Source organism: Lolium rigidum, chromosome 4 (genome assembly GCF_022539505.1).
Source record: "Lolium rigidum isolate FL_2022 chromosome 4, APGP_CSIRO_Lrig_0.1, whole genome shotgun sequence".
Taxonomy (NCBI): Eukaryota; Viridiplantae; Streptophyta; class Magnoliopsida; order Poales; family Poaceae; genus Lolium; species Lolium rigidum.
In genome coordinates this window covers 81,921,535-81,948,545 of record NC_061511.1, presented here as the reverse complement: position 1 = coordinate 81,948,545, position 27,011 = coordinate 81,921,535, and the positions used below count along the sequence as shown (strand labels likewise).

The 27,011-nt window shown below is 45.2% G+C and overlaps 3 protein-coding genes across 3 annotated transcripts; 2 read left to right on the top strand and 1 right to left on the bottom strand.

Moving 5' to 3' along the window:
• Window positions 1-2,150: 2,150 nt before the first annotated feature.
• LOC124649485 (PRA1 family protein F3-like) lies at window positions 2,151-2,890 on the top strand. The gene has a single exon (XM_047189108.1). It carries the CDS (start codon window positions 2,188-2,190, stop codon window positions 2,758-2,760), a length of 573 nt encoding a protein of 190 aa, XP_047045064.1. The 5' UTR covers window positions 2,151-2,187; the 3' UTR covers window positions 2,761-2,890.
• Window positions 2,891-9,164: 6,274 nt separating this feature from the next.
• Window positions 9,165-12,936, top strand: LOC124649113 (thioredoxin-like 2, chloroplastic). The gene is made up of 4 exons (XM_047188788.1): window positions 9,165-9,344; window positions 9,823-10,011; window positions 12,057-12,221; window positions 12,534-12,936. The coding sequence occupies exons 1-4, from the start codon at window positions 9,180-9,182 to the stop codon at window positions 12,663-12,665; spliced, it is 651 nt and encodes a 216-aa protein (XP_047044744.1). The 5' UTR covers window positions 9,165-9,179; the 3' UTR covers window positions 12,666-12,936.
• Window positions 12,937-19,900: 6,964 nt separating this feature from the next.
• On the bottom strand, window positions 19,901-21,713 carry LOC124706393 (polygalacturonase-like). The gene is made up of 6 exons (XM_047238060.1): window positions 21,519-21,713; window positions 21,284-21,415; window positions 21,022-21,192; window positions 20,819-20,839; window positions 20,213-20,728; window positions 19,901-20,134 (listed from the first exon to the last, which is right to left on the bottom strand). The coding sequence occupies exons 1-6, from the start codon at window positions 21,711-21,713 to the stop codon at window positions 19,901-19,903; spliced, it is 1,269 nt and encodes a 422-aa protein (XP_047094016.1).
• Between the last annotated feature and the right edge of the window lie 5,298 nt (window positions 21,714-27,011).

The window sequence follows — 27,011 nt, the reverse complement described above, 5'->3', positions numbered from 1 at the left end:
GACGCCCAACCGATAGGCGGTCCCGGCTCCATACGGAAAGTAGGAGCATGCATCCACCAATACCGCCGCTACCCGTCTTGCTCCCGATCCCGCGACAAGCTTCGTCCAACCGCATACATAAGATATTTGGTTACTACTTTGTGTAGCGCACTACTATAGGAAAATAGTACATAGAACAAATCATCACCTGCCGGTAGAGGTAGGCAAGTGCCGCTCGTTCCCCAACTCCACCGGGCGTCCAACACCGTAAGCGCCTTCAGCCAACACCAATGGGCCAGCTTACCCCCACCGTCGGGAAGAGAGTCCTGGAAATCATGTACCATAAGTATACGCGGGCGTACGTCCTCCGAGTGTCCTCGTCGGCCTCTATGGGGCATTCCGCAAAGTTAGTTCGATCCAAGAGAAAGACGCGCCGGCGGGAACTCTCTCCTTTGGATTTTCCGGCGGCGGAGGAGCCCCGCCAATAAGGTCCTCCATCCGTCCGCGCCACCCATCGGAAGGCTGTGTTCATACACAGTGGCTCGCCCTGAATAGGTAGTCCAAGGATCATGGAAACATCCTGGAGAGTAGGGGCCATCTCTCCGGCCCTCAAGTGGAAGGTGTGAGTCTCCGGCCTCCACCGGTCGACAAGGGCGGTGAGTGCCGAGGGGTTCATGTGTGGCCCCCACGGCTTACAAGGGATATGAACGGCATAAGACCGGTAGGCCGGATGAACTCCGTGTACCTCTCGTCATAAGGTATATCCGGTGTGCCATGGTAACGAATCTTCAAAGGGTGAAGATCCGTTCCCCTCTCCGTCATATGAACAGCCCGGTGCTCCTCGTCGTACTCTTCATCCAGAAGCCACACCATCCTACATGTATGAGCAACACATACAACATATTATGAGCCATTCATACCAAATATGAGCAACACATACATGAGAATATATCCAAATAAGCCATCACACATACATTCCTAACAAATATGAGTTATTCCATCAAGAATACATGAGAATATATCTAACTTTCGAATCACATATACATCACACATACATGAGAGTTCATATCCAAATACATCACACATATGAATTTCGTAAGACATACCATTCCTAGGCACATAATAGACATATGTAAGACAATAGAATGCATTTGCTAAGCTCCAATTTTGCCTTTCACCACATACATACATAAGGATTTCAACACATACATGTAAAATTTCATTCAACACATCTAGGGTTCCTACATATCTAGGGTTCCTACATATCTAGGGTTCCTACACATACACATTCAACACATACATAGCCATTTCAAATCTAGTTTCCATGTCTAGGGTTCATGTGCAAATCTAGCAAGATCTATGAAATTAGTGGATGAATGTGAGGGATTCGAAGGGGAATACCTTGAGGAATGGAGGAGGAAGGACTTGGCCGTACGGATCCGACGATTGCTTGGTCGATTTGGTGGGGGGCGAAGGGGACTCGGGCGGCGGCGGCGGTTTCCTGGGAGGAACAGAGAGAAGAGAAGAAGCCGGCTGCGTCGGGCCGGGCGCGGGCGCGGGCGCCACACTTAAGTGGATGTGTGGCGCCGTGGCATCGCGCGCCACACATGCTAGTGTGGCGCCGTGGCGTCGGCGCCACACATCGAGCCTCGCAAAACGGCTAAGTCCCGGACGTTCGGAGCCCTCGGATGTTTTCGACCGAAAACATGATATAAGTTGGCATGTGTGGCGCCGTTGGGAGGGCGCCACACATGCTGCCACGTCGGACGGGCGCACCGGCTCGGCGGCGAGGGGCCACGTCGGCTGGGTGTGTGGCGCCGGCGGAGGGAGCCACATGGGCATGTGTGGCGCCCGTGGGAGGGGCGCCACACAAAAGGGTTAGATTGGTGAAATAGTTTCGCCGGAGGGTCAGTCTGTGCTTTTCTTCCACTTTTGGGTTATTTTTGTGTAAATCGCCGAGGAGTTCACGTTCCAGATCGTGCCGCACGCTACAGCTCCACGTACGCCCCCTGTCCCCATCTGCCAGCCTCCATCCATACCCACGCTTCCACATTGATTGCATATACTACCCGCAAAGCCAGCCTGGTTCCAGAATCCATAGCCCCCACTTCTCCCACGTCACCTTCACTTCAACTCAACCCCGCCGCTCGCGTCTCCCACCCGTGCCGCCGGCGCCGGCCACCGTGCGGCTCACCCCTCCAGCCAGCCATGTCGAAGTACGGCACCATCCCCACCTCCTCATCCTCCCCCGACGGCCCGCCTCCAGGCTCCTCGCTCGACTTCATCTCCCGCGCCAAGGCCCGGGGCGCGTCGGCGCTGGCGACGCGCCGGCCCTGGCGCGAGCTCGGGGACCCCGGGGCCCTCGCCGTGCCCCGGGGGCTCGGGGACGCCTACCTCCGCGCGCGCGCCAACCTCGCGCACTTCTCCATGAACTACGCCATCGTCGTCCTCGTCGTCGTCTTCCTCTCCCTCATCTGGCACCCCTTCTCCCTCATCGTCTTCCTCGCCTGCATGGTCGCCTGGATCTTCCTCTACTTCCTCCGCGACGTGCCGCTCGCCCTCTTCGGCCGCACCATCGGCGACGGCGTCGTGCTCGCCGTCCTCTCCGCGCTCACGCTCATCCTGCTCCTGCTCACCGGCGCCACCGGCAACATCCTCACCTCGCTGCTCATCGGGCTCGTCCTCGTCCTGCTGCACGCCCTGCTTCACCGCCCCGCGGAAAACATCGACGAGGAGGCCGGACGGTGGTACACGCCCGCACCGCCACCGCCGCCCTACTAGTAGTCTCGAAATTGTGAGCGCCTCCGATCCTCTCACCATCTCGCTTCTTGTAATTAATCTCGTTGGTTCATGGTTTGTGAGTTACATCGATCTGTTCTTGACCACCTATTTGCGCACTTGTTAATGGATAATAATGGTGTTCTTGTTATGGTTTCATCTTACAATTGATTGATACCGAACATTGCTATATTACATAATGTTGCAAATGATGTGGTTTGTTTTTATCTTACAGTTGATTGATAGTAGTATATATCAAACATTGCCATTTGGTCAATGAATGATCTGGGTATTCTGTGAATGAATTGGGCAACAGGTGATCAAAATTTGTAGTCAGTTTGGGCTCAATTATGGGAGACTTATCTAATGGTTGCTTAGCTCAGACTGCGTTCAGAACAAGGAAGTGCATGGTCAAACCCAAACAGCTGTGCCTTGTGCTCCAGGGTATGGCCGGCCACAAATCGATGTTCCCGAGTGAGACGTGGACGTTGATGTGACCATATCAACTGCTTTCGACAAGTTACTAGTATTTGGCCAATAGCACAAGTGCAACTATGCTTTATCCGCATAAACCGTCCAGATGCGGCTGTTTTTTCTTTTGTTAAATGTGGGCGTAGTATTAAGTTGATTGAGAAATGGCCACTTGACCCAACTAATAATTGGCTCATGCAAGTCATGTGTGATCTAGATACACTTGTTAACCTCTCTTACCATAGGTTAGAACCTTTGTTTAAATAATTTGTATTTTCTCCAATAATGATAATAATTCGTATTTCTTGTAATGGTCCGGCGATGAACCTCCAAAAACACTAGCTTAAAAATGAATTAAAACAAAACTTTATTTCTCAAGCACCTACCTTGAGTTGACAAATTGGGCCTAGGAGCGGAGCTACTCCCAGTTTAAATGGAATGCGCAAGATAAGACAAGATATAAGAAACAAGCGTGTATATATACACACATACTTCCGTATGGTAGTATCGGTTTTGAAATGATTCATTGAACCATGTGACTACTTGGAACATATATCGAATGCATGTAGTGGATGTCCTCAAATTGAAGTAAACAAGAGTTGAAGGAGTCCTTGTGCTGTTGAAACCATATTGTACATATAACTACGCAGGATCCAAGCCCGTGCGAACAAAACAGACACGAAAACAAACGACCCAATATACAAACTAGGCCGAGCCAATATAAATAGAAAACACAAAGTACTAAAGAGAATCAAACGTTTGGACCTTCTAAGGTAATTTAGCAAAATTAGAGTTCAAACAATAGGTTAAAAGGTACTCATTGATCTTGAATAATGGAAACAAACAAATTGGAGAGCTACCTGACTAGTTGAACCGTAGTATATATACATATTTTATGGTTAACAAATTAAACGCTAGTTTTATTCCACATTGGTTTCAAGTCATTATCATAGAAGTTTTTAAACCGCCTATTCACCACCCCCGCCCGCTCTAAGCGGCATCAGTGTCCTTTTAGAGGCAAAAAAAAATAAAGTGTTCCAAACCTTTTAACCTAGTCATACTATGTGCACGAAGAACATATGCTAAGCAATATAAACAAGTATGTGATAGAAAGATATATAACTTCAAGCATGGATCCTATTACAAAAAGTGCATAAGTAAAGAGTTCGGGTATAGAAATAACGGAGGCATGTGAGAGGATGATGTATCCCAAAGTTCACACTCTTGAAAATGCTACTTTCTGTTGGAGTGGTGTGGGGACACAAGGCTACCTAAACTACATGAAGGCCTCACCTTATTCTTCTACAACCTTCCCATCAAAAGGGAAGTCCTCAATCTAGTAAGGGAGCCTAGAGGGCAGTCACAAACCTGCACAAAGCTTTGAGCAATCTCCACAATTTAACTGGAGGCTCACAAGAAATTGAGAGGAAGGCCTCACACTTGAGGATTCTCCACAAGTTAATTTGAGGCCCCAAGAACACCACTAAGATCACTAAGTTGTCTAGGGTCCAAAGACACAAGATGAGCACCTGAAGGAATATACCACGAACTTTCACCTCCATATATCATCGTGAAGAACTCAATTCGATGCACCTAATGCAATGGGAACTCACTCTCAAATGCCACCAACGCTATAAAAACTATTGGGGGAATAAGAGAGGAAGAACAAACAAGGAGAAAAAAATTCTCCAAGGTCCAGATCTAGGGATTCCCTTGCACAGAGTGGATTTTGCTTGGTAGGATTGTAGATCTGGATCTCCTATCTCTTTTCCCTCAAATGGGTACAAGGTGTAAGAATCATGGAGGGATTGAAAGATAGGAAATATTATCAATTCAACAATGGAGGAGAGAGGAAGTAAAAGAAGCAACCAACCCAATGGGGAAGAAGTGGGCCTTTTATACCCCCAATTCATAATCTACCGTTGGAAGAGGAAAATAGAAAATTCATGTGGGACGGACTGGTCCGGGCCGACTGGAATAATACTAACGAAAAAAGGGCAGGGGTACCGAGAGCCTCGAAGCTATCCCGGACTATGGCTGGACCACTCTGAGCAGGTAGGTCCGGGCTGGCTGGACCTTCCGACCTCTGGCCACTTCGGCGGAAACAAAGGAGCACACCCACAACCATAACTATCACACCCGGTCTCCGAATTTGATGATCTTGGGCTGGTTGGAATCACAACAAAGAGATCTGCAAGATGATGCAGAGAAACATAATAGTCCAACCACGGAGTATAAAACCAAATGAAGGAAGGTTGAACATATCTATAAGAGAAAATCGGTAAAACCTCCAACATCTAGAATGCAATAACTTGAGTTAGGAAAGTCTGATTTAGGTGAAACCAATTTTGTTATAAAGTGGACGAGTGGGGATATCTTTATATGAATTTATAGATGCAACCTCTCAACATGAAAAACTGGGAAAAGCTCCCAAAAAAAGCAACAAGTATTTCATGAGGAATCCGTTTTAGATGAACTAGATCTTATCATGAGAATAAGCACAAGCTGGAAAACACCATATAGATAAGATCCAAATAATAACCAAGAAAGATGATGCAAAGATGCAAGAGTTTGAGCTCTCGCTAAACAATATGATCAAGTTACTCATCTGAGAGACCTCTTGATAGTACAAAGTATCCTATAGACCAATCTCCCAACTACACCATGAGACCGAAAGAAAGAAACCTATCGAGAGCAACACTTAAACTTGCGCATTCCACTTAATCTAGATGATGACGATCTTGACCGCATCAAGGTGGCACGACTTTCTTGATTATGCTGCAATACGAAGTCTTGCGGATTACTCCCCCATACTCCTCTATGGGAGAGCTTCTTCTTCGTGGCATATTCACATATCCATGATCACCATATGGATCACAACCTTCAAGCATATAATCTCTTCGAGATGACTCATCTTGAACTTGCACTACATTTCTTATTTCTTCGTAGTGTTGATGTCTTGAAGATACACGTGAGAGCTCACTCCATCTTTTTCTTCAAGACATACTTATCACTTGATCTTCTTCATTTTTTTATTCTTGCAACCTTCAAGCCAATATATGGTTCAAAAATTGCCCACGGACAAATTCTACTAATATAAATCAATGCAAACATTAGTCTATGGGGATTTTCATTAATTACCAAAACTATACATGGGGGCTCCATGCACTTTTAGCCTCTAGGAAATAACTCCTTCAATAAACTCATCAGTAATGCTATGGATTTTAGAAGATGGGAAGGTACAATTATTAAACGATTATAATTTGAACAATATTTCATATTCACATTTATATAATATCTTATTTGTAAATGCCATAATATAATCCATACTTTCTACAAGGGGACTCCCACCAAATTCTCTGCTGCCAAAGGGAAGAAGACACGCCATAGTTATTTCATCCAATTAAAGGGTCCAATCTTGGACTACACTTTGAAATCTTGACCCTTACAAATAACATGTGAATCACTTGCACAACAAATAAGGAGGCAGCAAAAAGACAAGTAGTAGTGTTTGCAAAGTTGATCTTGAATAATGGGATGGAACAATGACATCATAAGTAGGCTAGGAACGAATAAGAATAAGAATGACACATTGTTGGCAAAAAATGGCCCAAAAGACCATCAGGGGAAACATCTAATCCAAATTCATGACAAAGATATCGTGACCAAGAATTTTTGGAAGAAAAAAATGTTACTTTACCAACGAGAAAATTCTCATTCTATGCCACCTGTAACCCAAAAGATAAAACAACAACAACCCATGAACCTATGGCAATATAAATGTGCATAAGAAAGTATACGAGAACCAACTGTTCTACTTGAGACTATGGACGAAAGATATATGGTGCGCGATGACAAAAATATTGAGCTCTCTGCAGTATCCTCCAATGACCGACTCTAAGGTGTGAGTCAGGGATTCATCATTCGGATGAAAGGATGCGCGTACAAAGGACTCCGCCACCGTGAAGTGATCTAAATCCACCTTACGGTGAGAAGGGGGTCTGTTTGACGACCTCCTTGGCAAAGGCCATCCTCACAGCGAAATCCAGCCTCATGGACCTCGCCGTGTGAACCACCATATGAGATGGGTAGGGATAGGACTATAGGGGCAAGGAGGACATGTGACAAGATGATGAATCATATACGAAACTTGAAGAGAAAAAATATAATGAATGACAACAATACACTTCCGTAAGGAGACTCCGAATATAAAACCTTCAACCACTATTTGTTTGAGGGGAAAAAAGATGCACCAGGGTTGGGTACAATTGTCGTTTGGAAAAATGAAATGGTGTTTTCATGATAAACAACACATTTGTTGTCTTCATAAATTATTTTTCTTAAAGTTAAAAAACTATAAGGTGAAAAAAGCTCAGCCTGGGCGGCTAATAGTTCAGCAAATTTCAATCGACTAAGAAATAGCAAATCAAATTTTCATTTAATTTTAACTAGTATATACTCCCTCCTTCCCAATTAAGGATGCATATTAGGTTTGGTCAAATTCAAACTTTACAAAGTTGGTCCAACTATATACGCAAATATATTATCTTTAACAATATGAAATGCATATAATATAAAATATATTTGATGATGATCCTAATAACATTGATATAATATTGTAGATGTTTCTATAATTTTCTATATATTTAATTTAAGTTTACAATATTTGACTTTAACGAAAATTAATATGCACCCTAATTTGGGAGAGAGGAGTATAACTTAATTACAATTATAAAAAAGTTGAACATACATAATGCGGCTAAGTCCAGTAATCAAGATCCGTTAACATAGCATTTTCCACAAATTTTATTTTATCAAAATTTCTGCCTACTATTGTTATTTTTTCTAAATTAAAAGATATAAAAAATAATGAAATATTTTTAGTTTAGGGCTTTACAACACAAATTTTAAATTCTTTCCATTCTCTGGAACAAGTTGATTTTTAGTAATAGTCATGCAATAATGGGAATTACCTGTATTTCTCGAATTTCATGTTTTTCGTGTAAGAAGTTGAATATAAATTATAGGGGGAACAACAATATAATACACGTGTTTGCGCTGGCCACTTAGCTAGTTTCATTGAAAGGATGAATTTGTTTACTGAGAATGTTTTAGATTTGGAAATAGAGCTGCAAACCAGTCGAGTTCGAGCGAACTAAACCAGGCTTAGCTCAGCACCTACTCAAATTAGAGGTGAGCTCAAAGTGTGATGAGTTAAAGATTGAGCTATAAAATTTACTAGTTCATAGTCAGCTTGTAACGATCTCGAGCTAGTTTCGAACTATGGACAAGAAAATTGACAATATTTAAATTCCATCGGCCATAGTAAGAATAAATCCACATATCATATAAGTTAATAAATTATCATTCTAATATGAAACACAATTGTGATATACAATCATATTTCTTCGAGCTATCAAGCTTAATCGTGCGAGGTAACGATTGGCTAAAGATCTGCCCATTTTCCGTTCGAGCTATAAAAGACATTTATACTCAGCTTATTTCTTTTCTAAGCTTTTTTTGGGCCCTATTTGTAAATCATTTACTGTAGTTCAAGTTACACGTACTCACACTACTATCATGGAACATGCTATTCATCGAGCCAGGCCATTCCAAATTCGAAATTTCGAGTGGAACAAGCTATGACTATGAGTATGGTCCAAGCCTCTGGCCCCACTTACCAGTCAGAGTGCGCCTAGACCCATTTTCCGTTGGGTTCCCAAATCTCCCCATCCACGCGAAAGAGCCATCCGCCACCGTCTCCACCACACACGGCCACAATCCCTCACCGCAACCAGCAGCGGAGAGCCGACGAGTGCCGCATACACTACTCGCACACCCGCCGCCTCGCGGCCTCGCGCGCTTCCGGCCCCGGCGCCGAATACATCGGTCCTTGCGGCGGCGGTGCTCGCCGGAGCTGCTGGGCCCCGTCCCGGAGCGACGCGGAGCACATGGCCGAGGCCGTGCTCCACCACCTCCCCCGCCGATTCCGCGCCTCCACCTCCGCCTCCTCGTCCCCGTCGTCCCACTGTGTCCTCTCGCCCGACTCGCGTGCTCACCTGCGGCGGACGCGCGCGGCAGTTGCCGCCCCGCTTGGGCGGCCTTGCCGGCTCAAGGTGCGTGCGCGCTCTTGTTTCCTCTGACGAGGATTTTCCGTCCTTAGCCGTGTTCGCGCTGTTGCGGCGGGGGAATTTCGAGGCTCAATGTAGGGTTTTAGGGTGTTTGGGAATTGGGATGGCGTGCAGAAGGGGTCTGACAGTTTATTCGGGTTTTCATTTACAGAATAACAAGTGTCCTGGTCAATTCGTGATGTTCGAGCATTTCATTTACACTGTACCTGATTTCTTGGTTGGGTTTGGGGTGATACGAATTACATGTAGAATTAACACGCCCGCACCTCTCCACTGGAACTGTATATTCCGAGATTGGAAGTTGTTAATGTATCAAAATTCAAAACTGTATTAAATTTCATCCTTGGTTGAAATTCTTGGGGATGCGCTAGACTTCTTGATTTAAAATGCTCGGGCCATGGACAGGGCTCCTGCTTGCTGAGAGTCTTTGATGGTTATGGACTTTTCATTGCTCTCATGCCAGGCACACGCGGCAATTCGTTCAGAGACTGGCGAGCAACCAAAATGGTGGGAAAAGAATGCCGGCGCAAATATGATTGACATACACTCCACACAGGAGTTCTTGGATGCACTAAGGGATGCAGGTGACAAGCTTGTTATTGTGGAGTTTTATGGAACTTGGTGTGGTTCTTGCAGGGCACTCTTCCCAAGGGTAATTACCATTAATCCTTACTGATATGATATGCGTATAGCTATGTGCCATTTAATTTTCTTATGCCCTGAATACCATTTCTTGCAAAACAAATTCTCGCATGTGTGGTCATGACTTTAAACAATAATAATGCTGATAGATGACATTTGGAAGGTATGTTGCTTCTGTAGTAGTGTGGTTTCTTGCTCTCAAATTAGTTAATTACTCAATGACCTTGTATGGGAAGTTGGAAAGAGTGAAACATTTTCCTTCCATCTATGATGTGTAGATCTGTATTGAGCAAGTTATCCTCATTTCAAACTAAGGCCTGCATGTAGAACTAAGGATTTTTTTTCCTTCCCTAATATTTATCTTTCCTTTCCCTTCGACGTTATGATTAAATGCTAAACACGCATACTACTCAAGACATCAGCACTATGGATACCATGGTTGTAACTCTCATATCCTATTTTTTACATAACCCTAATACCCGTACATGATGTACCATGGTCTCCTGGTGAGACCAAGATTAGAATGGAATTCTCCAAAGTCCAAATGATACTACCGTTCTTTTTTCAACTAATTGGCAAGAGGAAAAGTTTATTTGTCCAAGGTTTAGCAATCCATCATGCTGATGAGATCTTAATAGGTTTCTGATGAGTTGTCAGATCTTACTGTTCTACTATGATTTTAAGAGAAATTACCGATTGGTCGCCAAATAGTTGAATACCATATTGCATTGAAGATGCTCAGAGGATATGGACATGTAGTGATGAGTTTATGCTAATTTCGTTTTGCTGAACTTCATCTGGGTCAAGTTGACTACCTGGTCTTTCCTGATAGTGTTCCTGCCCCATCCTCCCAGAGATTCTGCCGAGTGTCATGCTTAATTTATCGGAGTCCTTTGCCTTTTGGGACACATCTGCTATCCTGCAGGTTCTTCCCACCATTCTACTATCCTGCAGGTTTCACGGACACATCTGCTTTGAGAAGTTTCATGGAACCACCAAACAAGCACTGAAACTCTCCTTATCCCAAACCTGAAACAAGAAATCACAATCAAGCGATGTGTACAAAAACGTTCTGCATTCTGGTTCCGATAGAGAAGGCCCACTTAGTGAGAATACTTAGCATTTGGCACCCATTTCACGAGTGAGCTAATTTAAAGGCTTGATTAACATCTAGCTGGTGGAAAAAAATTACCAGTTAGTTAACAAATCACAAGAAAAGGAGTAACCAAGGGCCTCTTTGGCTTAAAGGTAGCTACACCACTGCTTATAACCCCCAACTTTGATGCCTCTGGAGTCTGGAGATGCCCATTTTTCCCAAGTAACTTATCTGTTATTCAATATGCAAGCTTATGGCCCAGTGGAGCCTGAGGACTGATTGGGGAGCCTACAGAATTTACGAGCATAAGCTATTACCTGTAAACTGTACAACCAGTCAGTCTTGCCATCTCATTGTCGCTCTTTCCTCAGTCCCACAATTAGGTCCCTTACATAGTTGTATTATGATTAATAAGTGTTCATCTATTGGGCATAAATCAATCATCACCGTTGGCTGTAAGCACTTGGCTCAAGGGTTTACTTTTGGGCATGATGTTAGTGTTACAGGTCTTGCTTAGTGCTTGAGTGACTCGGCTGCATAGCTCAGTACTATGATTGAGGTTACCATTGCTAAAACAAAAGGCAGCTTGTAGGCAACCCACCTTGCTCAGGCCATGTGACCAGTGGTGACCTCATCTCGTGACCATAGGAGCTCGTAGTGCTAACTCTTTATTTGTTGTGCAACTTAGCATCTACTTCCTCTGTTCACTAATATAAGACGTTTTGGCAGCCTAAATTAGCCTGCCAAAACGTCTTATATTAGTGAACAGAGTAGCTTCTTATAAACTCCATAATGAGGTGCATGATGATTTCTCTCCTAGCTTCATTTATAACCTTGTCCTAATTGTTTTCCTGAAAACATAGTTTATCATTACCATCTGTTCTCCCCTACCATCCTATGTTCAGAGGACTTCATAAAATACTGTTGTAGAACTAATGCCACCTCAAATCTCAATGCAGCTCTGCAGGACAGCTAAGGATAATCCTAACATTGTGTTCCTAAAAGTAAATTTCGATGAAAACAAACCTATGTGTAAACGACTGAATGTGAAGGTCCTCCCTTTCTTCCATTTTTATCGTGGATCTGATGGGCAACTGGAGGCGTTCTCATGTTCATTAGCCAAGGTAAGCATGCATCACCACATTTGTAGGTTAACTTTGGCTTCATCTTGTACAGTGGGTAATATTTGATCATAAGTCATGATGTATCAGATTGTTGGAAACTTCTGTCTCCAGATGCGTAAGCCTGTCTTAGAGTCTTCTTTTGCAAATGTGGCAGTTCATTATTTTGTTGTTCAGTGACGTGTTTTATTGTAAAAATATGGGTTCATAATGTAATATTGGGACCTTAGGTAGGTAGGCGCTGAAAAATCTAAATTTTCTGTAAAGTTCTGTCTGAGTTCAACAGTTTTATAAAATTTGGGCTCTGCTTTACAGTTTCAGAAGCTGAAGGATGCCATTGCCGTTCACAACACCGATCGTTGCAGCATAGGTCCAGCTGTTGGAGTTGGGAATGTGCTTGATAGCTCAAGCCCGCAGGAGAAACCTGCAGAAGCTAGTACAAGCTAGCCCCTGGTAGAAACCATCCATTCATATGTCTGCTCGTTCTTTTTTTTGACCCACTGTAATCACCTCAGGAGAATCTCCAGTTTTCCTGAATGGAGGAGGTCAATTACACATGCGAGGTTGTGAGGATTACTGTTTTTCTTTAAAGGAAGGAAATGTGTATTGTAGCATGTCAACTGTTCCTTGTTGTACATCATTTTAGGGGGAGAATCCATGAAAAGTAGAACACCACCCTGGGACTGTTTCTAAAATCAATCCCAACCATTTGGTCCAATTGGTCTTGTGATCTTACGCACATCGTTCGGTTGGCCGACGGCAAATAAACAAGCCTGAACTAGGCAACGAATTTGGCTCTGATTTCCTTAAATCTTGGCGGTCTCTTTCAGCCATTCTAGTCATCATCTCCAACGCACTATCTGTAAATTGTATACACTTCACTAATATTGCATTCTTCATAATACAGTGTGATAAACGGTCATCTTCAGTCCCGACCCCGAAAACTTTTTGGAGCGCCAGACATTTAACTGGCTCCAATCGTGCGCCCTAAATACCCTTTTCGCTTGGCGTGGCCTAATACAATGTCCGACGCCTCGAGGCCGTCCCCGCTCCACAAGGGATGTTTCGTGCGCGCTGGATAGAGCGAGAAGCGAGGCGGAAACTGGCAGGCTCGACACGTCATTGAGACACGAACGACGCGCAACCTACGCCTACCTCGCGACGAAAGTTAATGGGGCGCAGTGATGGTGCATTTTCCACAGAGGCGCAACGACACGTCTCGTCGCGCCTAGCTCTCCATGCCGGCGTTAATACACACCACCACTCCCTCGCCTCCCTCCGGCATATAAAAGGGGGTGCTTGCGCATCGCCCTTCACACACACCCTAGAGCCGCAATCCCCAACCCTAGCTGCCACCATCTTAGAAGTCGAGGGCCATTCCATGGCTGGTAGAAGTCGAGGTCGCAGCCGTGCTGGAGCAGCAACGCATGTATGGTTGCCATCGCTTGCGCCGTCGTCGTCTTCCGAGGAGGAGTGGGAGTTCGAGTTCATTGTCGTCCTCAATAGCGACCCACTCGGCATCCAGAGGTTGCCGGACAAGTTCGCCGAGTTCGTCGCCGGCAACGAGCCGGCCACGCTGTCGTTGTGAGAGGCTAGCTGCTGCTTTTGCCGGTAGCCGGTGGACGTGATCTTCGACAGGTGCGACAAGATGTACCTCCACACCGGTTGGGACAAGTTCGCGCGCTCCCATGACCTTCAAGCCGGATGCGTGCTCACAGGACGATGATTGAACATGGCGAGTGCTCTTTCTTTGCAGCGAACCGGCCAATTGAAGCCACTAGTGTAGGTTTCTGGATATTCTTCCTGCGCATCGAAGAACAACAACCGAGCACTCTCAGCCAGCTGGATTTTTTAGTTTGGGTGACTAAGAGTGTTCTTTTCTTGGCAGCGAAGAACGCGAAACCTACGTACCTGCACTAGATAAGTTTCCTCATTTTGCAATATTTTAACCATGTTTCAAACTATATATTAGTTTTTGTAATGTTCCTTCTCTCTATTTAAAAGAAAATACAACAAAACAGAAAAAAGAGTTATTCTATTGTAAAAACAAGTTTGGAGGACAAGTTTGGGGGCGCTGCTGGGGAGAGACGCGCTCCAAGCGCGACACGAAGCAGAGACGTCCCCAAACATTTAATCCGACGTCGTTTGTGGGACACGACTGAAGATGCTCTTTAGACGCATTTGTCATGGATCATGACAACTGGCACGCCCACACAGCGAGCTTGCCACGCAGCTGGCTGGCAGGACTTCTCTTTCTCCCTTCCTGGTGGGCCCACCTGTTGTTGCAATAGAGTGATCAAGATGTTGGGATGGTCTACGATTATGTCCGAGACGAGGGGGCTCGGGTAGTAAACTCGTGCCAATATTTGGCTAAACCAAGAAATAATTAGGCACAAACCGATTAGCATCAAGTATCTTATTCAAACATGCAAGCTGTTTTGGGATGTCTTTTATGTTCTGAACATAATTTTCCTATAATATTGGGACAGTCAAGTATACATGAACTAATCGCGATCACAAGCTGGTACCTCTGGTGAGAGCGACGGCAAGCTACTCATGATAAAAAGGTGTCGCTGCTCATTCTCCTAAATCGAAGTTGCGAAGAGATGGTTGGACAAAGCCCCTGCAAAATTTTGTAAAATTTAATGTTGATGCTTCGTTCGATGCAGATGTTCTTCGTAGCACTACAGCCACAGTAATATGTGATAGTTACGGAAACTTTATTGCTGTGAGTAATAGCAAACTAGAATTTGTCTACGACGTGCTATCTGCGGAGGTACATGCCTTAAAACAATGTTTAATTTGGCTCAAACACTTGGATGCAACAGAGTTATATGATGTATCAATGTGGTCCAAGCAATGAATGAGGGAGGCTACTCCAATGGAGCTTCAAATGTAATCCTTGATAACTGCTATCACCTGGCTCCGATTTTCTGAAGGTTAAGTTTGAACATAATTTTTGTGAAGCAAACTCTGTAGCTTATGAATTAGCTAGGCTAGCTCGCGGATCTGATCAACAAGTCTGGTTAGATGAGCCCACCGTTTCTATTGTACCTTTTCTAGTTAATGATGTAACTTCTATTTTGAATGAATAAAGAGGTATGTTTATGTCAAAAAAAAAAGAGGGATATGGACCATCCGATCGATAGATTGAACCGTGAAGATGAAACTATACTGGCTGATTTCGACGGCCCAACTCACGAGCAGTATAGAGGTGTCCTGCGCCTCCGGAGCCAGCAGTATAGGTTGATGAGGGCATTTTAGGAAGATCATATTTTGTAGCAAGGCAGACTCCAGCTGCTACCCCCGTTCGTCCAGTTTGCCCACACCAAAATCCCCTCGCTCTATTCCGGCCGCCACAGACCTGCACCCCCGTAGTCCCTCCTCTTTCTCCGTCTTGAGCAGCGGCGGAGACAGGAACCACTTTCCGAGCCAGGGTCCGGCCGCCGTCAACGCACACCCCCGTATCCCCTCCTCCTCGGTCGATTTGAATGGCCCCTACGAACTAGGGTTCCGGCCGTCGCCGACGCGGACCACCATGGCGCAGCTGGTCGATCTTCGGCTAGGATGATCTGCGGCCATTGCCGCTGACCGCGGCGACGAAGCTGCAGGTGGCCGAGGCAGAGGCGGTGTCGCCGGCGATTGCCGCCGAGCGCGGCGACGAAGCTGCAGGTGGCCGAGGCAGAGGCGGTGTCGCCGGCGGTTGCCGCCGAGCGCGGCGACGATGCTGCAGGTGGCCGAGGCAGAGGAGTTGTCCCCGGCAGTTGCCCCCGAGCACGGCGACGAAGCTGCAAGTGGCCGAGGCAGAGGCGTTGTCGCCGGCGATTGCTGCCGAGCGCGGCAACGAAGCTGCAGATGGCCCAGCCCACTGGCTCAGCTCTTCTCAGACGGCGTCCCGGGCCAACAGGCTGACCATGGTTGGCGGCGGAGTTAGAGCGGCGGAAGTTGCGGAATGCGCCGTCGCCCAGCTGCAGCGCCGCCTCCTCCTGCCGCAAATTGGGTTGAGTGGCCTTACGTCCATGGTCATCATCGAACCTCCATGGTCATCAGTCTTGTCACGGCGTCAAGGTCTTGTGGATGGCGGCTGTTGCCCTGCAGAGTTTCCAACGTCGACAGTGATGGAGCATGCAGCATGCAACATACAACGATGATGCCGTGCCACTAAAATCCGAGCATATGACTTAGGTAAAATGATACCATAGCTCTGTGCAGATGAATTGATACCATCATGAACTATATTTCAGTTTGTGGATTGAAATTTTCAGTCAATTGCGAGTGCTACATAGCCTAGTATGTTAGTTGGTTGATTTGGTTCCTGTTATGCGTGCTTAGAAAGAACTAGCAATTACCCATTTAACTGAAAATATACAGATAATGTTGTTTTGTAGAAGTGAATGATACTCTGTCTAATTGGCATACTTCATAATTTGTTTCTGTTATCTGTTTCAGGTAATATAGTTGTAAAATCCTTGTATTTGATTCTAATATATTTTTTATGCTGACAGTGTTGACAAAGGGATTCTTGATGCTATTCCTGTATTGGAAATCTGATTTTACAAGTAAAGCTCAAGAGTGGGTTTTAGGTTTCTGTGGAGATGTTGGAGCATAAACTCCCTGTTTGTATGTGGAAAGCATATCCTTAGACAATGTTGTGTCACTATTAAATCCAAGAGCCCCCTTTCAGCATCAGAAAACAGCAACCGGACTTGTATCTCTTCTAATTTTCATTTTATTGTTGTTGTCGTGGTTCTTCATTCAGCGGAGACCTTTTGAGTCAAGCGCGAGTTTTGATGCTGCAATAGCACACTTCACAAACCATAATTTTCACGGGGATTCTTCGAACATGCTTGGCACATTCATCGAAGGAGGATATACAGAACTTCTACTCCAAACTGATAAAACTTCAGAGCTGCAGCCCACTTCGGGAAGATTGGATTTTGATTCCATGAATCCTGTAGGATGCAAGGAGTAGGCATAGCAGTAGTATGTTTTATTATTTCTTCTTGTATTCAGTTGGTTCAGAACATAAATATGTGTTCCATTGAACTGGATCGTGACAATGAGGATGTTCATTTACCAATTCCATCTTTTTACTTGGTCCTGTTATTATCCCGCCAATTGTTCGTTCATTTATGATGATGCTTTATTAGCCAAAAAAATTTGTCATCTTCAGACATAGGCTACTAGAGCATGCAATGCCTAACCTCTGCATTTACGGCATGCCTCTGTACCAACAGTAAGTCCCTTGTTTCATCACACTACAAGGCACCCATGCCAAAATCATTTAACAAAGACCAGACGCTGATCTTTATTAATAAGAAACGCTGATCTTTATTAATAAGAAAAGAGTATGTTACAAGTACAACATCAAGAACTCGGAGAATACTGAGCTAGGATCTGTGACAAATTAGAACCATAGGACATATGACACACTACACCAGGAGCCATGACAATCTGAAACCTGGACTAAAAAGCAGTAATAGAACTAGCATCTCTCCTCCTAGCAAGCAACTGCCAACCATCGGTCTTGTAGCGCTCTGTAGTCTGGACAGGGAAATCAGCAGCAATCCTGGAGTGCAGTAAGCTCCAAAGTTGATGGCCAAATTTGCAGTGGACAAACAGATGTGTACAACATTCAGGAGCTGCATTACAGAGGGGATCTGAATTTTTTAATCTGAAACAGGCAAAAGAAAGTAACGAAATTCAGGATATGTAAATAATGGATTTTTCAAACATGAATCATCAGGATATGTAAATAATAAATTTTTTAAACATGAATCGATCATACCGTACCTAGGATGAAACAATTTCGATCAGTGCATTGGCTACTAAAAAGAGGAGAAGAAAGGTGCTTCAACTGCACTAGATGGGACAAGATGGGCTGCTTCTCTTCCGGAAGTGAAATTGCTGTCTATGGGCATATACATTAAGTTTCAAGTGCTTCAACCAGCATCTGGGCAAAAAGAAAAAAAAACTATTCACAGGGTTTGCCACCTGTTGTCTAACTCGTGATGGATCTGCACAGCAATTCAATCAACCTGTAATTCAGTTTATAAATCTGCTAACAGCATCTCTGTCAAAAAAAAAAAATCTGCTAACAGCATCTATGCAACATGAAAAGAAATAAAAACTACTACTATTACAGAGGTTTACAACATGTGAAACTAGCAACTGAATCTACATAGGGGAATAGGGGATTGCTGCGGGTGGAATTCTTGATGAAATAGACATATCGAATTTTCCAATCTTAACTTACAAAGCTTGTTTGATATAGTCTAACTTAATCTCTGAGTTTGTATTTACTTAGGCTGAGGTTCCCGGATCAGGACGCAACTTCCAGTTCATCCTGACCAGAGAACTAAGGTTGTAGCCTGGTGGCTGGATAGGCAGTTGCAATCCCGGCAGGCTAGGGTTCGAATCATGTTTTGAACGAATTCGGTCAAACGCGGCAGCGTGCTGCGGCAAGGCCGACGAGCGGGCGACCTGGCTGTGGCGGCGGCCTGGGTTGAACACGGCGGCGATGCTGCGGCAAGGTCGGCCAGCGGGCGACCTGGCTGGCGGTGGCAAGACGGCCTGAGAAGCAGCCGCGTGAGGAGACACGATCGACCTAAGATGGCCCATCAGCAACTCGTTTTAAGTTTTTTTCCTCACTAATTAGGAAAGATGGAATTATCTATCATACCCTCAGCAAATTAACGGTGAGATATTCTATACTGCTACCTGCAGTATAGGGTACCATAAAAACCCTCAAAATGAAAAAAGAACATGTTCCTACAATGTACCGTTGAAGATCTGTTTCCCCCATGTTTAAAAGTAAAAAAATGGCTACATTAGTTTACAACTCTGAAATATAGTTTGACTTCCTTCTGAATTGACTGCTGTCAACACGATGCTCTTGAGTTCTTGACCAGAGCAAAGACAAACACCAAAAAGGCCAGTGATTGTTTTGTTTGTCTAAAATCATTTTCCTGCACGCTGTTACCATTCATGGTGAAATACTATTCATCTGCATGCACCTTTTGCATTCTTTCCTCTATAAAGGCCAATAATTTCATATCTGTAGGCTTAGTATGTCACCAAATGCTACAACCATACAGGTTTCACTTTTACCTGATTTCTGCTTTAATGTGATAATATACACATGATTGATTCTTGTTTAAATATAGAAAAGTTGTGCACTTTTAGTTTGTAACCATGGAGTGGTACGAAACACAGCTCTCGGTACGATGGAATCTAGGACTTTCTAGCTGGTAACACTGTAGACATTTGATGATTTATAATTTTTTCAGCAGATGCTATTTTCCAACAGAGGTACTTATGATATTCTGAAAATAATCAACGTGAAAAGGTACATTAGTGCTATTAAGTATTAATCTGAAATTATTTTAGTCACTGACAGTTCTCGTGGATGACTATAAATATTCCATGCAAAATAATTTGGAGCAATCCATCTTACAATTAATTGGAAATACTCATCATAAGCCCCAGCTATTGTGCCAATGGTAGCATGTAGACTTGACTTGGAAAATACAAAGAAGCAAGCGTATCAAAAGATACTCTCTGCTTATTGCCATACTACTAGGTATCCTTCTCTGTTCATCTTTGTACTGTTCATACATCTTTGTATGATCTATAGACCTTCTACATATATAGCACTTTGCACTTCCATTAAAACATTTTCATCAATTCTTGAGAATACATGGTTGTGGCATAACTGTTCCCAGTGTCCTATATTTTGCATTCTGACAGGTGCTCTTTGCGTTGCCATTGCCTCGTTTTAGAGTAAGCTTGACGTTGTGCAAGGCGATGCCATGGCAAGGTACAGTTCTACTACAACTCAGCTTGATAGCGTCTCTTGAGGCACTTGTGCCCCTGATGTTCTTAAACAGAACGTTGCTCACTTCCACTGCCGATTTCTGTGAAAACTACACTAGGTTATATCTATGCAAAATTAAACAAATGAATAATACTAACTTGGTCATCGAGATTTATACCTGTTTATTACACGGTGTAGTCGAGTCGCAGTAGTTTTGGTCAATAATGATTGGGTTCCATACATTATCCATGATTATGTTCTCGAACACGATATTCTTTGCATAACCCCGCCCGCCCTGCCATGTCTTGATACGAGCTCCATTTGTCGTGCCATGTAGTCGCACCCCATTGATAGTGATATTTGTAACCTGAGCTTCAGAGTTTTGATCACCTAAACTCCCAATGCTGATCCCATGCCCTGGTCCACACACGATGTTCTTAACATGTAGATTCTTAGTTCCATCCTCGATCGACATGCAGTCATCCCCAGTCTTGATTGCACAGTTGTACACTTTCACATCCTTACTATGTGCAATATGGATGCCGTCGGTGTTGGGGCTAGTACCGGGTGCTGTGATTAATAGGCGGGACACCCTTACATTGGTGCAACGCTCTACTGACATGTGGATTTGTTGGCTGTTCAACAGTTCTAAGTCATCCACTTTTAGATTTGTGCAAGAGTAGAACGTCAAAGCCTGGATATTGGAAGGAAACATAGTTAAATTCTAATGAAGAAAACAAGGCTACGCCACTGGAATGCGCAAGATATTAGAAAAGGAACTCACCGTTGGAGCTGGCCTGCAAGGCTGAAAAGGAAAATAAAAATAAAAATTCATATCAGAAAGTTTTCAGGAAAAACTCTGTTTTCGTAACTAAGCGCTAATGAATGCTGCGATAATTAACCTTTGAAGTCGAAAGTGAAACATTAAATTTTCCCCGTGCTTGATGCATTTTATTACTGCACAATTTAGTAGTTGAATATACTTACGAGCTTTGAGTTTACTTTGCAGGAACTTTGCCACCAAATCTTGCCATTTCCATCAATAGTCCCACCACCAGTGACAGTAAGATCTCTCACATTTATGAACAAAACCCAGTGCCTAATGGTATCCTCGATCCAATATGATCTCTTTGGAGGAGCCACCAAAGTACCCTCTATCTGGAATTTGGGATAAATTGAGGTCTTTGTTTTCAAAATTTCTTATGAAAGAAAGGAAAATATGCATGTTCTTTTTGTTCATCTATCTCACCATAAACTTGATACTGGATTTGCATGGGCCGGAAAAGGTTACATGTTTCGTTAGAAATTTCTTTCCCTTGGGGATGAGCACAATGCCAGGAAGAGAAGAGGAGCAAGCTGCAGACCACGCCTTTGACAATGCCTATAAGAAGAGGATGCACACCCACACCCATGGTAAGCATTCCATATCCATTTGCACTAAATTAAATTATGCTCTATATTTTGAGGTGTTGCAATATACATACCTTTGTGTCGTCATGGACTCCATCCCCATAAGCTCCATACCTCAGCACATTGACGACCTTAGTGGACTGTAGAGACCTACCTCTATGATCAGCCCCATTTTTAGAAGGGATCACTGTCATGTCTCCCTTCGCAAGAACACACAAGAACAATGGCACTAGAAGGGATACAGAGAAAAGAAGCGCATGAGAAGCCATTTGCTCCAGAACAAGAATGCCTTCTTAGTCTGTGCTCTTGGATGCAGTGATTGATGGGATCAAGCATTCGATCATGAGGATTATTTATAGGTGGTAAGTTCGGTTGGATATCTTGGATCATGTTCTCGGCGCAGGTTGCTTCTGGTTGATTATCTTTAGTTGGCATAGATAATTGGGGCCTAGCAGTACAAGATTCTATCGGCGTGAGAATCAACATAAATGTGCTTGAAACCGTGTGTTGGCCATTGCTTCCAGCTAGCTCGGTTTGGCCTTTGAGATTATGTCAATACTAAGACTCTAACTGAAAAATTAAAGGACACTTGGAGCACTCACTGCAAGGACAAATCATCTGAAAACTACATGCATTTCTTCGGTGCTGCACTCTTCTGACCCACTATCCTTGCATGAATGTTTAAACCCTTACAGATGCCCAACCCACAGGCTTGTGGAAGTGATGATTCAGTGTGCACCTCATCGGTGCTAATGACAAGTCATTAAGGAAAGAAAGCATGTGAATGCCTACCTTTTCAGGTAGGTATCTGAATATTTCTGAGCACAGCTTTCAGTTGTAGGATCTTAGCTGAGGAAGGAAAGGCATGTGGCTCGATCCATGGTTACCGATTTGGAGATTTCTTGCACAAAGGATTTTAACAAGGTCATTTTATTGTAGACCTGAAGTTGCGGAGTAAGGAGGTGAACAACCTCTTTTGAGGCTTCCAAGTATTCGCAAGCTACAGATAATACTTTGGTTGCTACCCACAAAAGATCCACCTTTGACCAGTTAGATTTGCTCTAATCTGCCACTGGAAATTGAAAGCCTGACAGAATGTGCCACAGGCCTACAGATGTAATCCAATTATTCCGTGAAAGTGATAAACCATTGTGACCACAGCAAACCGAAGCATGCAAATAATAGGTTGTAATGAAATATGTTGGTCATTGAGTTCTGAATTGGCCAAGAAAATGCTTGCGGCATCTCATCTTTGTTCTGAATACAAATAATAGTAATTACAGTACCTAAATCTCTGTTCTGTCTCCAGAAGATATTATTTGATTTTCAGGTACAAACAGTTAGAAGAAACAATCCTCGTTGTTTTAGGAGATCTTGGGAAAATGCCTTGTGTGCATTAATTGATGCAGAGGCCGAGGGTTATCCTCTTTGGAAAAAAAACCTTCAGAGTGACATTTATGGATTTCTTTGATTTCGTGTTGTTGCATATGCCTGTCATGGCCCGTTGTGACCCTCACTGAAAGTAAGCTTCACATCTTATAACAATATGTCGCGGCACAAGACAGTGTCACCGCAATCTAACTTGCTACAGTTGCTTCTTTGGTGGCACTCGTACCTCGTATAGTCTTGAACCAAACAGTGCCGAACTCCACCGCCAAACTTTGCTTTGCTTCTTTCACGACTTAGGCTTCAAAGGATAGACCGTCGTTCAATAAGTTCGGTAATGATTATAGGATTCTTGACGTCATCCATGATCATGTCCTCAATGTGATATCCCATGCATTCTCATTTCCTGCTTGCTGTTGTCACCGAGCCTCCTTGAAATAGGCTTTCGCCCCGCTATATTAATATAGCAACGAACTGATACAAGATAGAGACCACCGCTGGAGCAAACAGCACAACAAAGCCCAAAAGAAAACACAAGAAGAAGAAAAAAGAAAGAAAGGATGACAAAGTCGGATCGACGAAAACGCTGATGATCCGCAACCGCTGCGCCCTCCGGAAGATTCCCACCACGAGCTTAGCCCTCCGAAGCGCCGCATACCAAGGCAGCACCTTCAAGAAGGGATGCGACGATGATGACGCTGCTGCCCGGACAAGCCTAAGGGTTTCCCCCGGTATGCGGAAGGGAAGTGGGAAGGGGAAACCCCGACGCCCCTCAAGAAGGAATGGTGGCGCACCGCGTCGGTGTCGGCCGTCGACAAGGAATTCTCCCGTCCCCCAAGGTCCCACGGCCCCGGACACTCCGTCATGCTCCGCCAACCATGCCGCCCACCAACTCGCGCCACCACGGTCACGCAACCACCACCGCCGTCTCACCGTGACCCACTGACGAAGACCGACGAAACCGATCGGAAACACCCCGAGCCGAGGAGAGCCTGGACAGCAGCCACGCGGGAGGGCGCAACCTCCACCGCCGACCGCGGTGACAGACCGGACGCAGCTACAGGAGCAAACCAGGCCCCTCTGGCCCGGCCGAGCCCGCCGGGCTCGTGAAGCTCCCGTGGCCGCTCTGCAGTCCACGCGCTGCCGTCCTAGCCACCCTCAGCAAGAAACGCACCACCAGCCGTCGGGAGCAGGCCTCGGGATGCCAGTCCTGGCCCGCCCAAGCCCAGATGGGGCCCAGATCTGGATCAGGGCCGCGCCGCCCGCGCCGCCGCTGACCACCCTGCCGCCCCGCCGCCAAGGGGCCGCGCCGTCGCCACCACATCACCCAGCGCCGCCGCCACCCGGGAGGAGCGCTGCCATCGCCGGAACCCTGCCCACCGGGACGCACCGCCGCCAGCATCGGGGGACCCGCGTCGCCCGCCTCGCGCGCGGGTAGGAGCATGTCCGCCGCCGCCGGCACCGCACGGGTCTTTGCCCGGCGGCCTGCGCCGACGGTGGCGAAGGGGAGGAAAGATGGGATCGAAGCCTGGTGGCGCTAGGTTTTGGTCGTTCGCCCGACTCCGCCCGCGGGGGACGGAGCGGAGCGAACCCGTTGTCACCGAGCCTGCCAACAGTGATTCCAGGACCTTGACCACAAGTTATTCTGGAAGCATATATGTTTTCTGTTCTGGTCTCGGTTGATATGCAGTCATCCCCGGTCTTCATGTTGCAATCCAATACTTGTATATCTTTGTCATGCTCATATGCAAAGACCAAACTGTCCCTTGGGCTATCTTTTTCATGCTCTGTTCGTTCTCCCTGCCCTTTGCTCGACCCAATAAAACAGATGTAGATAGAGGAAGCAACTACCACCATCTCTTGACTGCTGCCTCGCCTGGCTTGCAGTTATTTTTCGCCTGGTTCGCACTTATTTTTCTTCGAAATGGGGTCATCCTAGTCTCTGCATCAATCGATGCATACGGCTCTTTATTGCATAAAAATCAAGAGTTTGTTACATACAAGTTACTAATTATTACATCTCACGGATCACACAAAGTCTCAACATGGTTCGCAGACTCGCAGTTATGCGATGTTGTTTCGACATAGATGCACAAGAGGGAAAGGAGGGCAGAAGTTTGAGCTAAGAGAAAGAAAGGGAAAATAGGTCTGTGTGTGGGCCCATGTTGACAGAACGAAAATTATCAAGGCACAAACAATATGGGGCAAAAGATCAGTTACAAGACAAAAGGGAGGGAAAATCATCAAATCTCAGCAAAAGTGAGGTTAGATACAAATTGAGATTGCATTTGTATGGTCGCTGAGGTTAGCATTTGTATAGTCTCTAATGCAACAGTAAGGCCCTGTTTGGAGGAAAAACTCAGGAACTGAAGTGTCATACCTCACCAATCCTACAAAGATTTTGTAAGGAGTAGCCGTTTGGAACTAGATTAGTTCTAAAAGAGGTTGTAGTAGGTGGTTAAGCTGCTTCTAAAAAAATACAAGCTTGGCTACCGTACATTAACAACATTTGTAGTGTATTGTAATGAGTTGTATATATGTCTCAATGAAATGTATTTTCTTATCTAAATGAAATGAAAATTACAATCAGAATGGAATGGAGAGAAACTAACTTTTTGTTGAATGTAGATGGGCTGCAACCCAATAAGACAGCCCATATAGTCTACAATTTCTGAAATCTCAAGGTACATCACGTTGGCAGCTTGGGACAATCTTGGGGACAAAGTTTAGTCTCACATTGCTAGTTGGGAGAGAGTTGGAGTGGTATATAAGGGTTGTTGTTCTAGTCCTTCCAAGTGACTGAGAATAGAAGGAGCCCTCGCGCACTCCTCCTCCTCCGCCCGCCCCGCCTCGGCACGGCACGGCACGCACGTCGCGTTTCGTGACTCGAGTTCGATTTCGAGACACACTCAAGGAAGCCTAAATTTTTGCTTGGTGCACCAACTGAGTTGGGTACGTGTCGACCTGCATGTGCATGCTCGCCGCGTGTCCCTGGCTTCCTACGCGTGGCAACGCGGTCGGGTCGTCTCTCTTCCCAGGCTATACAAGGAGATAGATCTGACCTGGAGAATAGTGATCTCTCAGAACTCTCTAGTCCGTCTCTCTCACGAAGTTCCTTTTGTTGCGCTACTCTCTAGTCTTCCCCATCCCGACGACTGCGTGCACAGCCGTCCGGGAGAGCAGGCATCTGAAACCCCATCCGTTGAGATCCTTCACTGGGAGACGGGCGATAAGGTTTTTGGGGAGCGTCTCGGCGTGACTGCTCGCTGCTGTTCGTGCTCTTCTTCGCCGGTTCGACTGCTTCATCGACGACTTCGATTACACCATGGGCGACATCAACAACTCCCATGGTGGTGGTGGTGCTGCTGCAGGTGCGACCTTCCCGGTCGCGATGTACGTGTTTTTCCTCTCCTACCTTGCACTGCTACTTGTTCCATGTTCAGATCTGATGCATGTGCTTAGTCTGATGTGTGTGTTTAAGTATGCTTGTGCATCTATAATGTTGCTTTCGGTAACTAAACTCACACAGAAATTGCCTAATAATCCAACAATCCAAAGACCTTATATGCTTAGGCAATTTTCACCGTCTGGTTTGCTGCTGCGCTCAAACCGAGCCTGTTTACTGGTTCTCATTTCAAGAGATGGAAGAATAAGACCCTCTTGTGGGTCACTTCTATGGGCGTGCACCGAGTTGCGGAAGGTACTCCCAGAGGTCCGCTTACTCCTGAAGAGGATAAAGCGTTCGGGGATGCCACCGTAATCTTTATGGGTGACGTCCTAAGTGTGCTTGGAGACAAGTTGGTTGATGCTTATCTGCACATCCGAAATGGAAAGAAACTGTGGGATGCACTGGACGCTAAGTTCGGTGCTGCCGATGCCGGAGGTGAACTGTATGCTATGGAGCAGTTCAATGACTTCAGAATAGTTGAGAACCGATCTGTAGTAGAACAGGCTCATGAGATACAGATCATGGCAAAGGAACTTGAGCTCCTCAAGTGTGTGCTACCGGACAAGTTTGTCGCGGGATGTATTGTCACTAAGTGACAAGGGATTAACTTGTCAATGCCTATGGATTGTAGGCTAGGGTTTAGTTAGAAGTAGAGGGCAAGTAGATCTCGAAGGTTTCAGCCGAAAAGTACTCGACGATTATGAAAACTAGGGTTTGCAGACAATGATTCGAT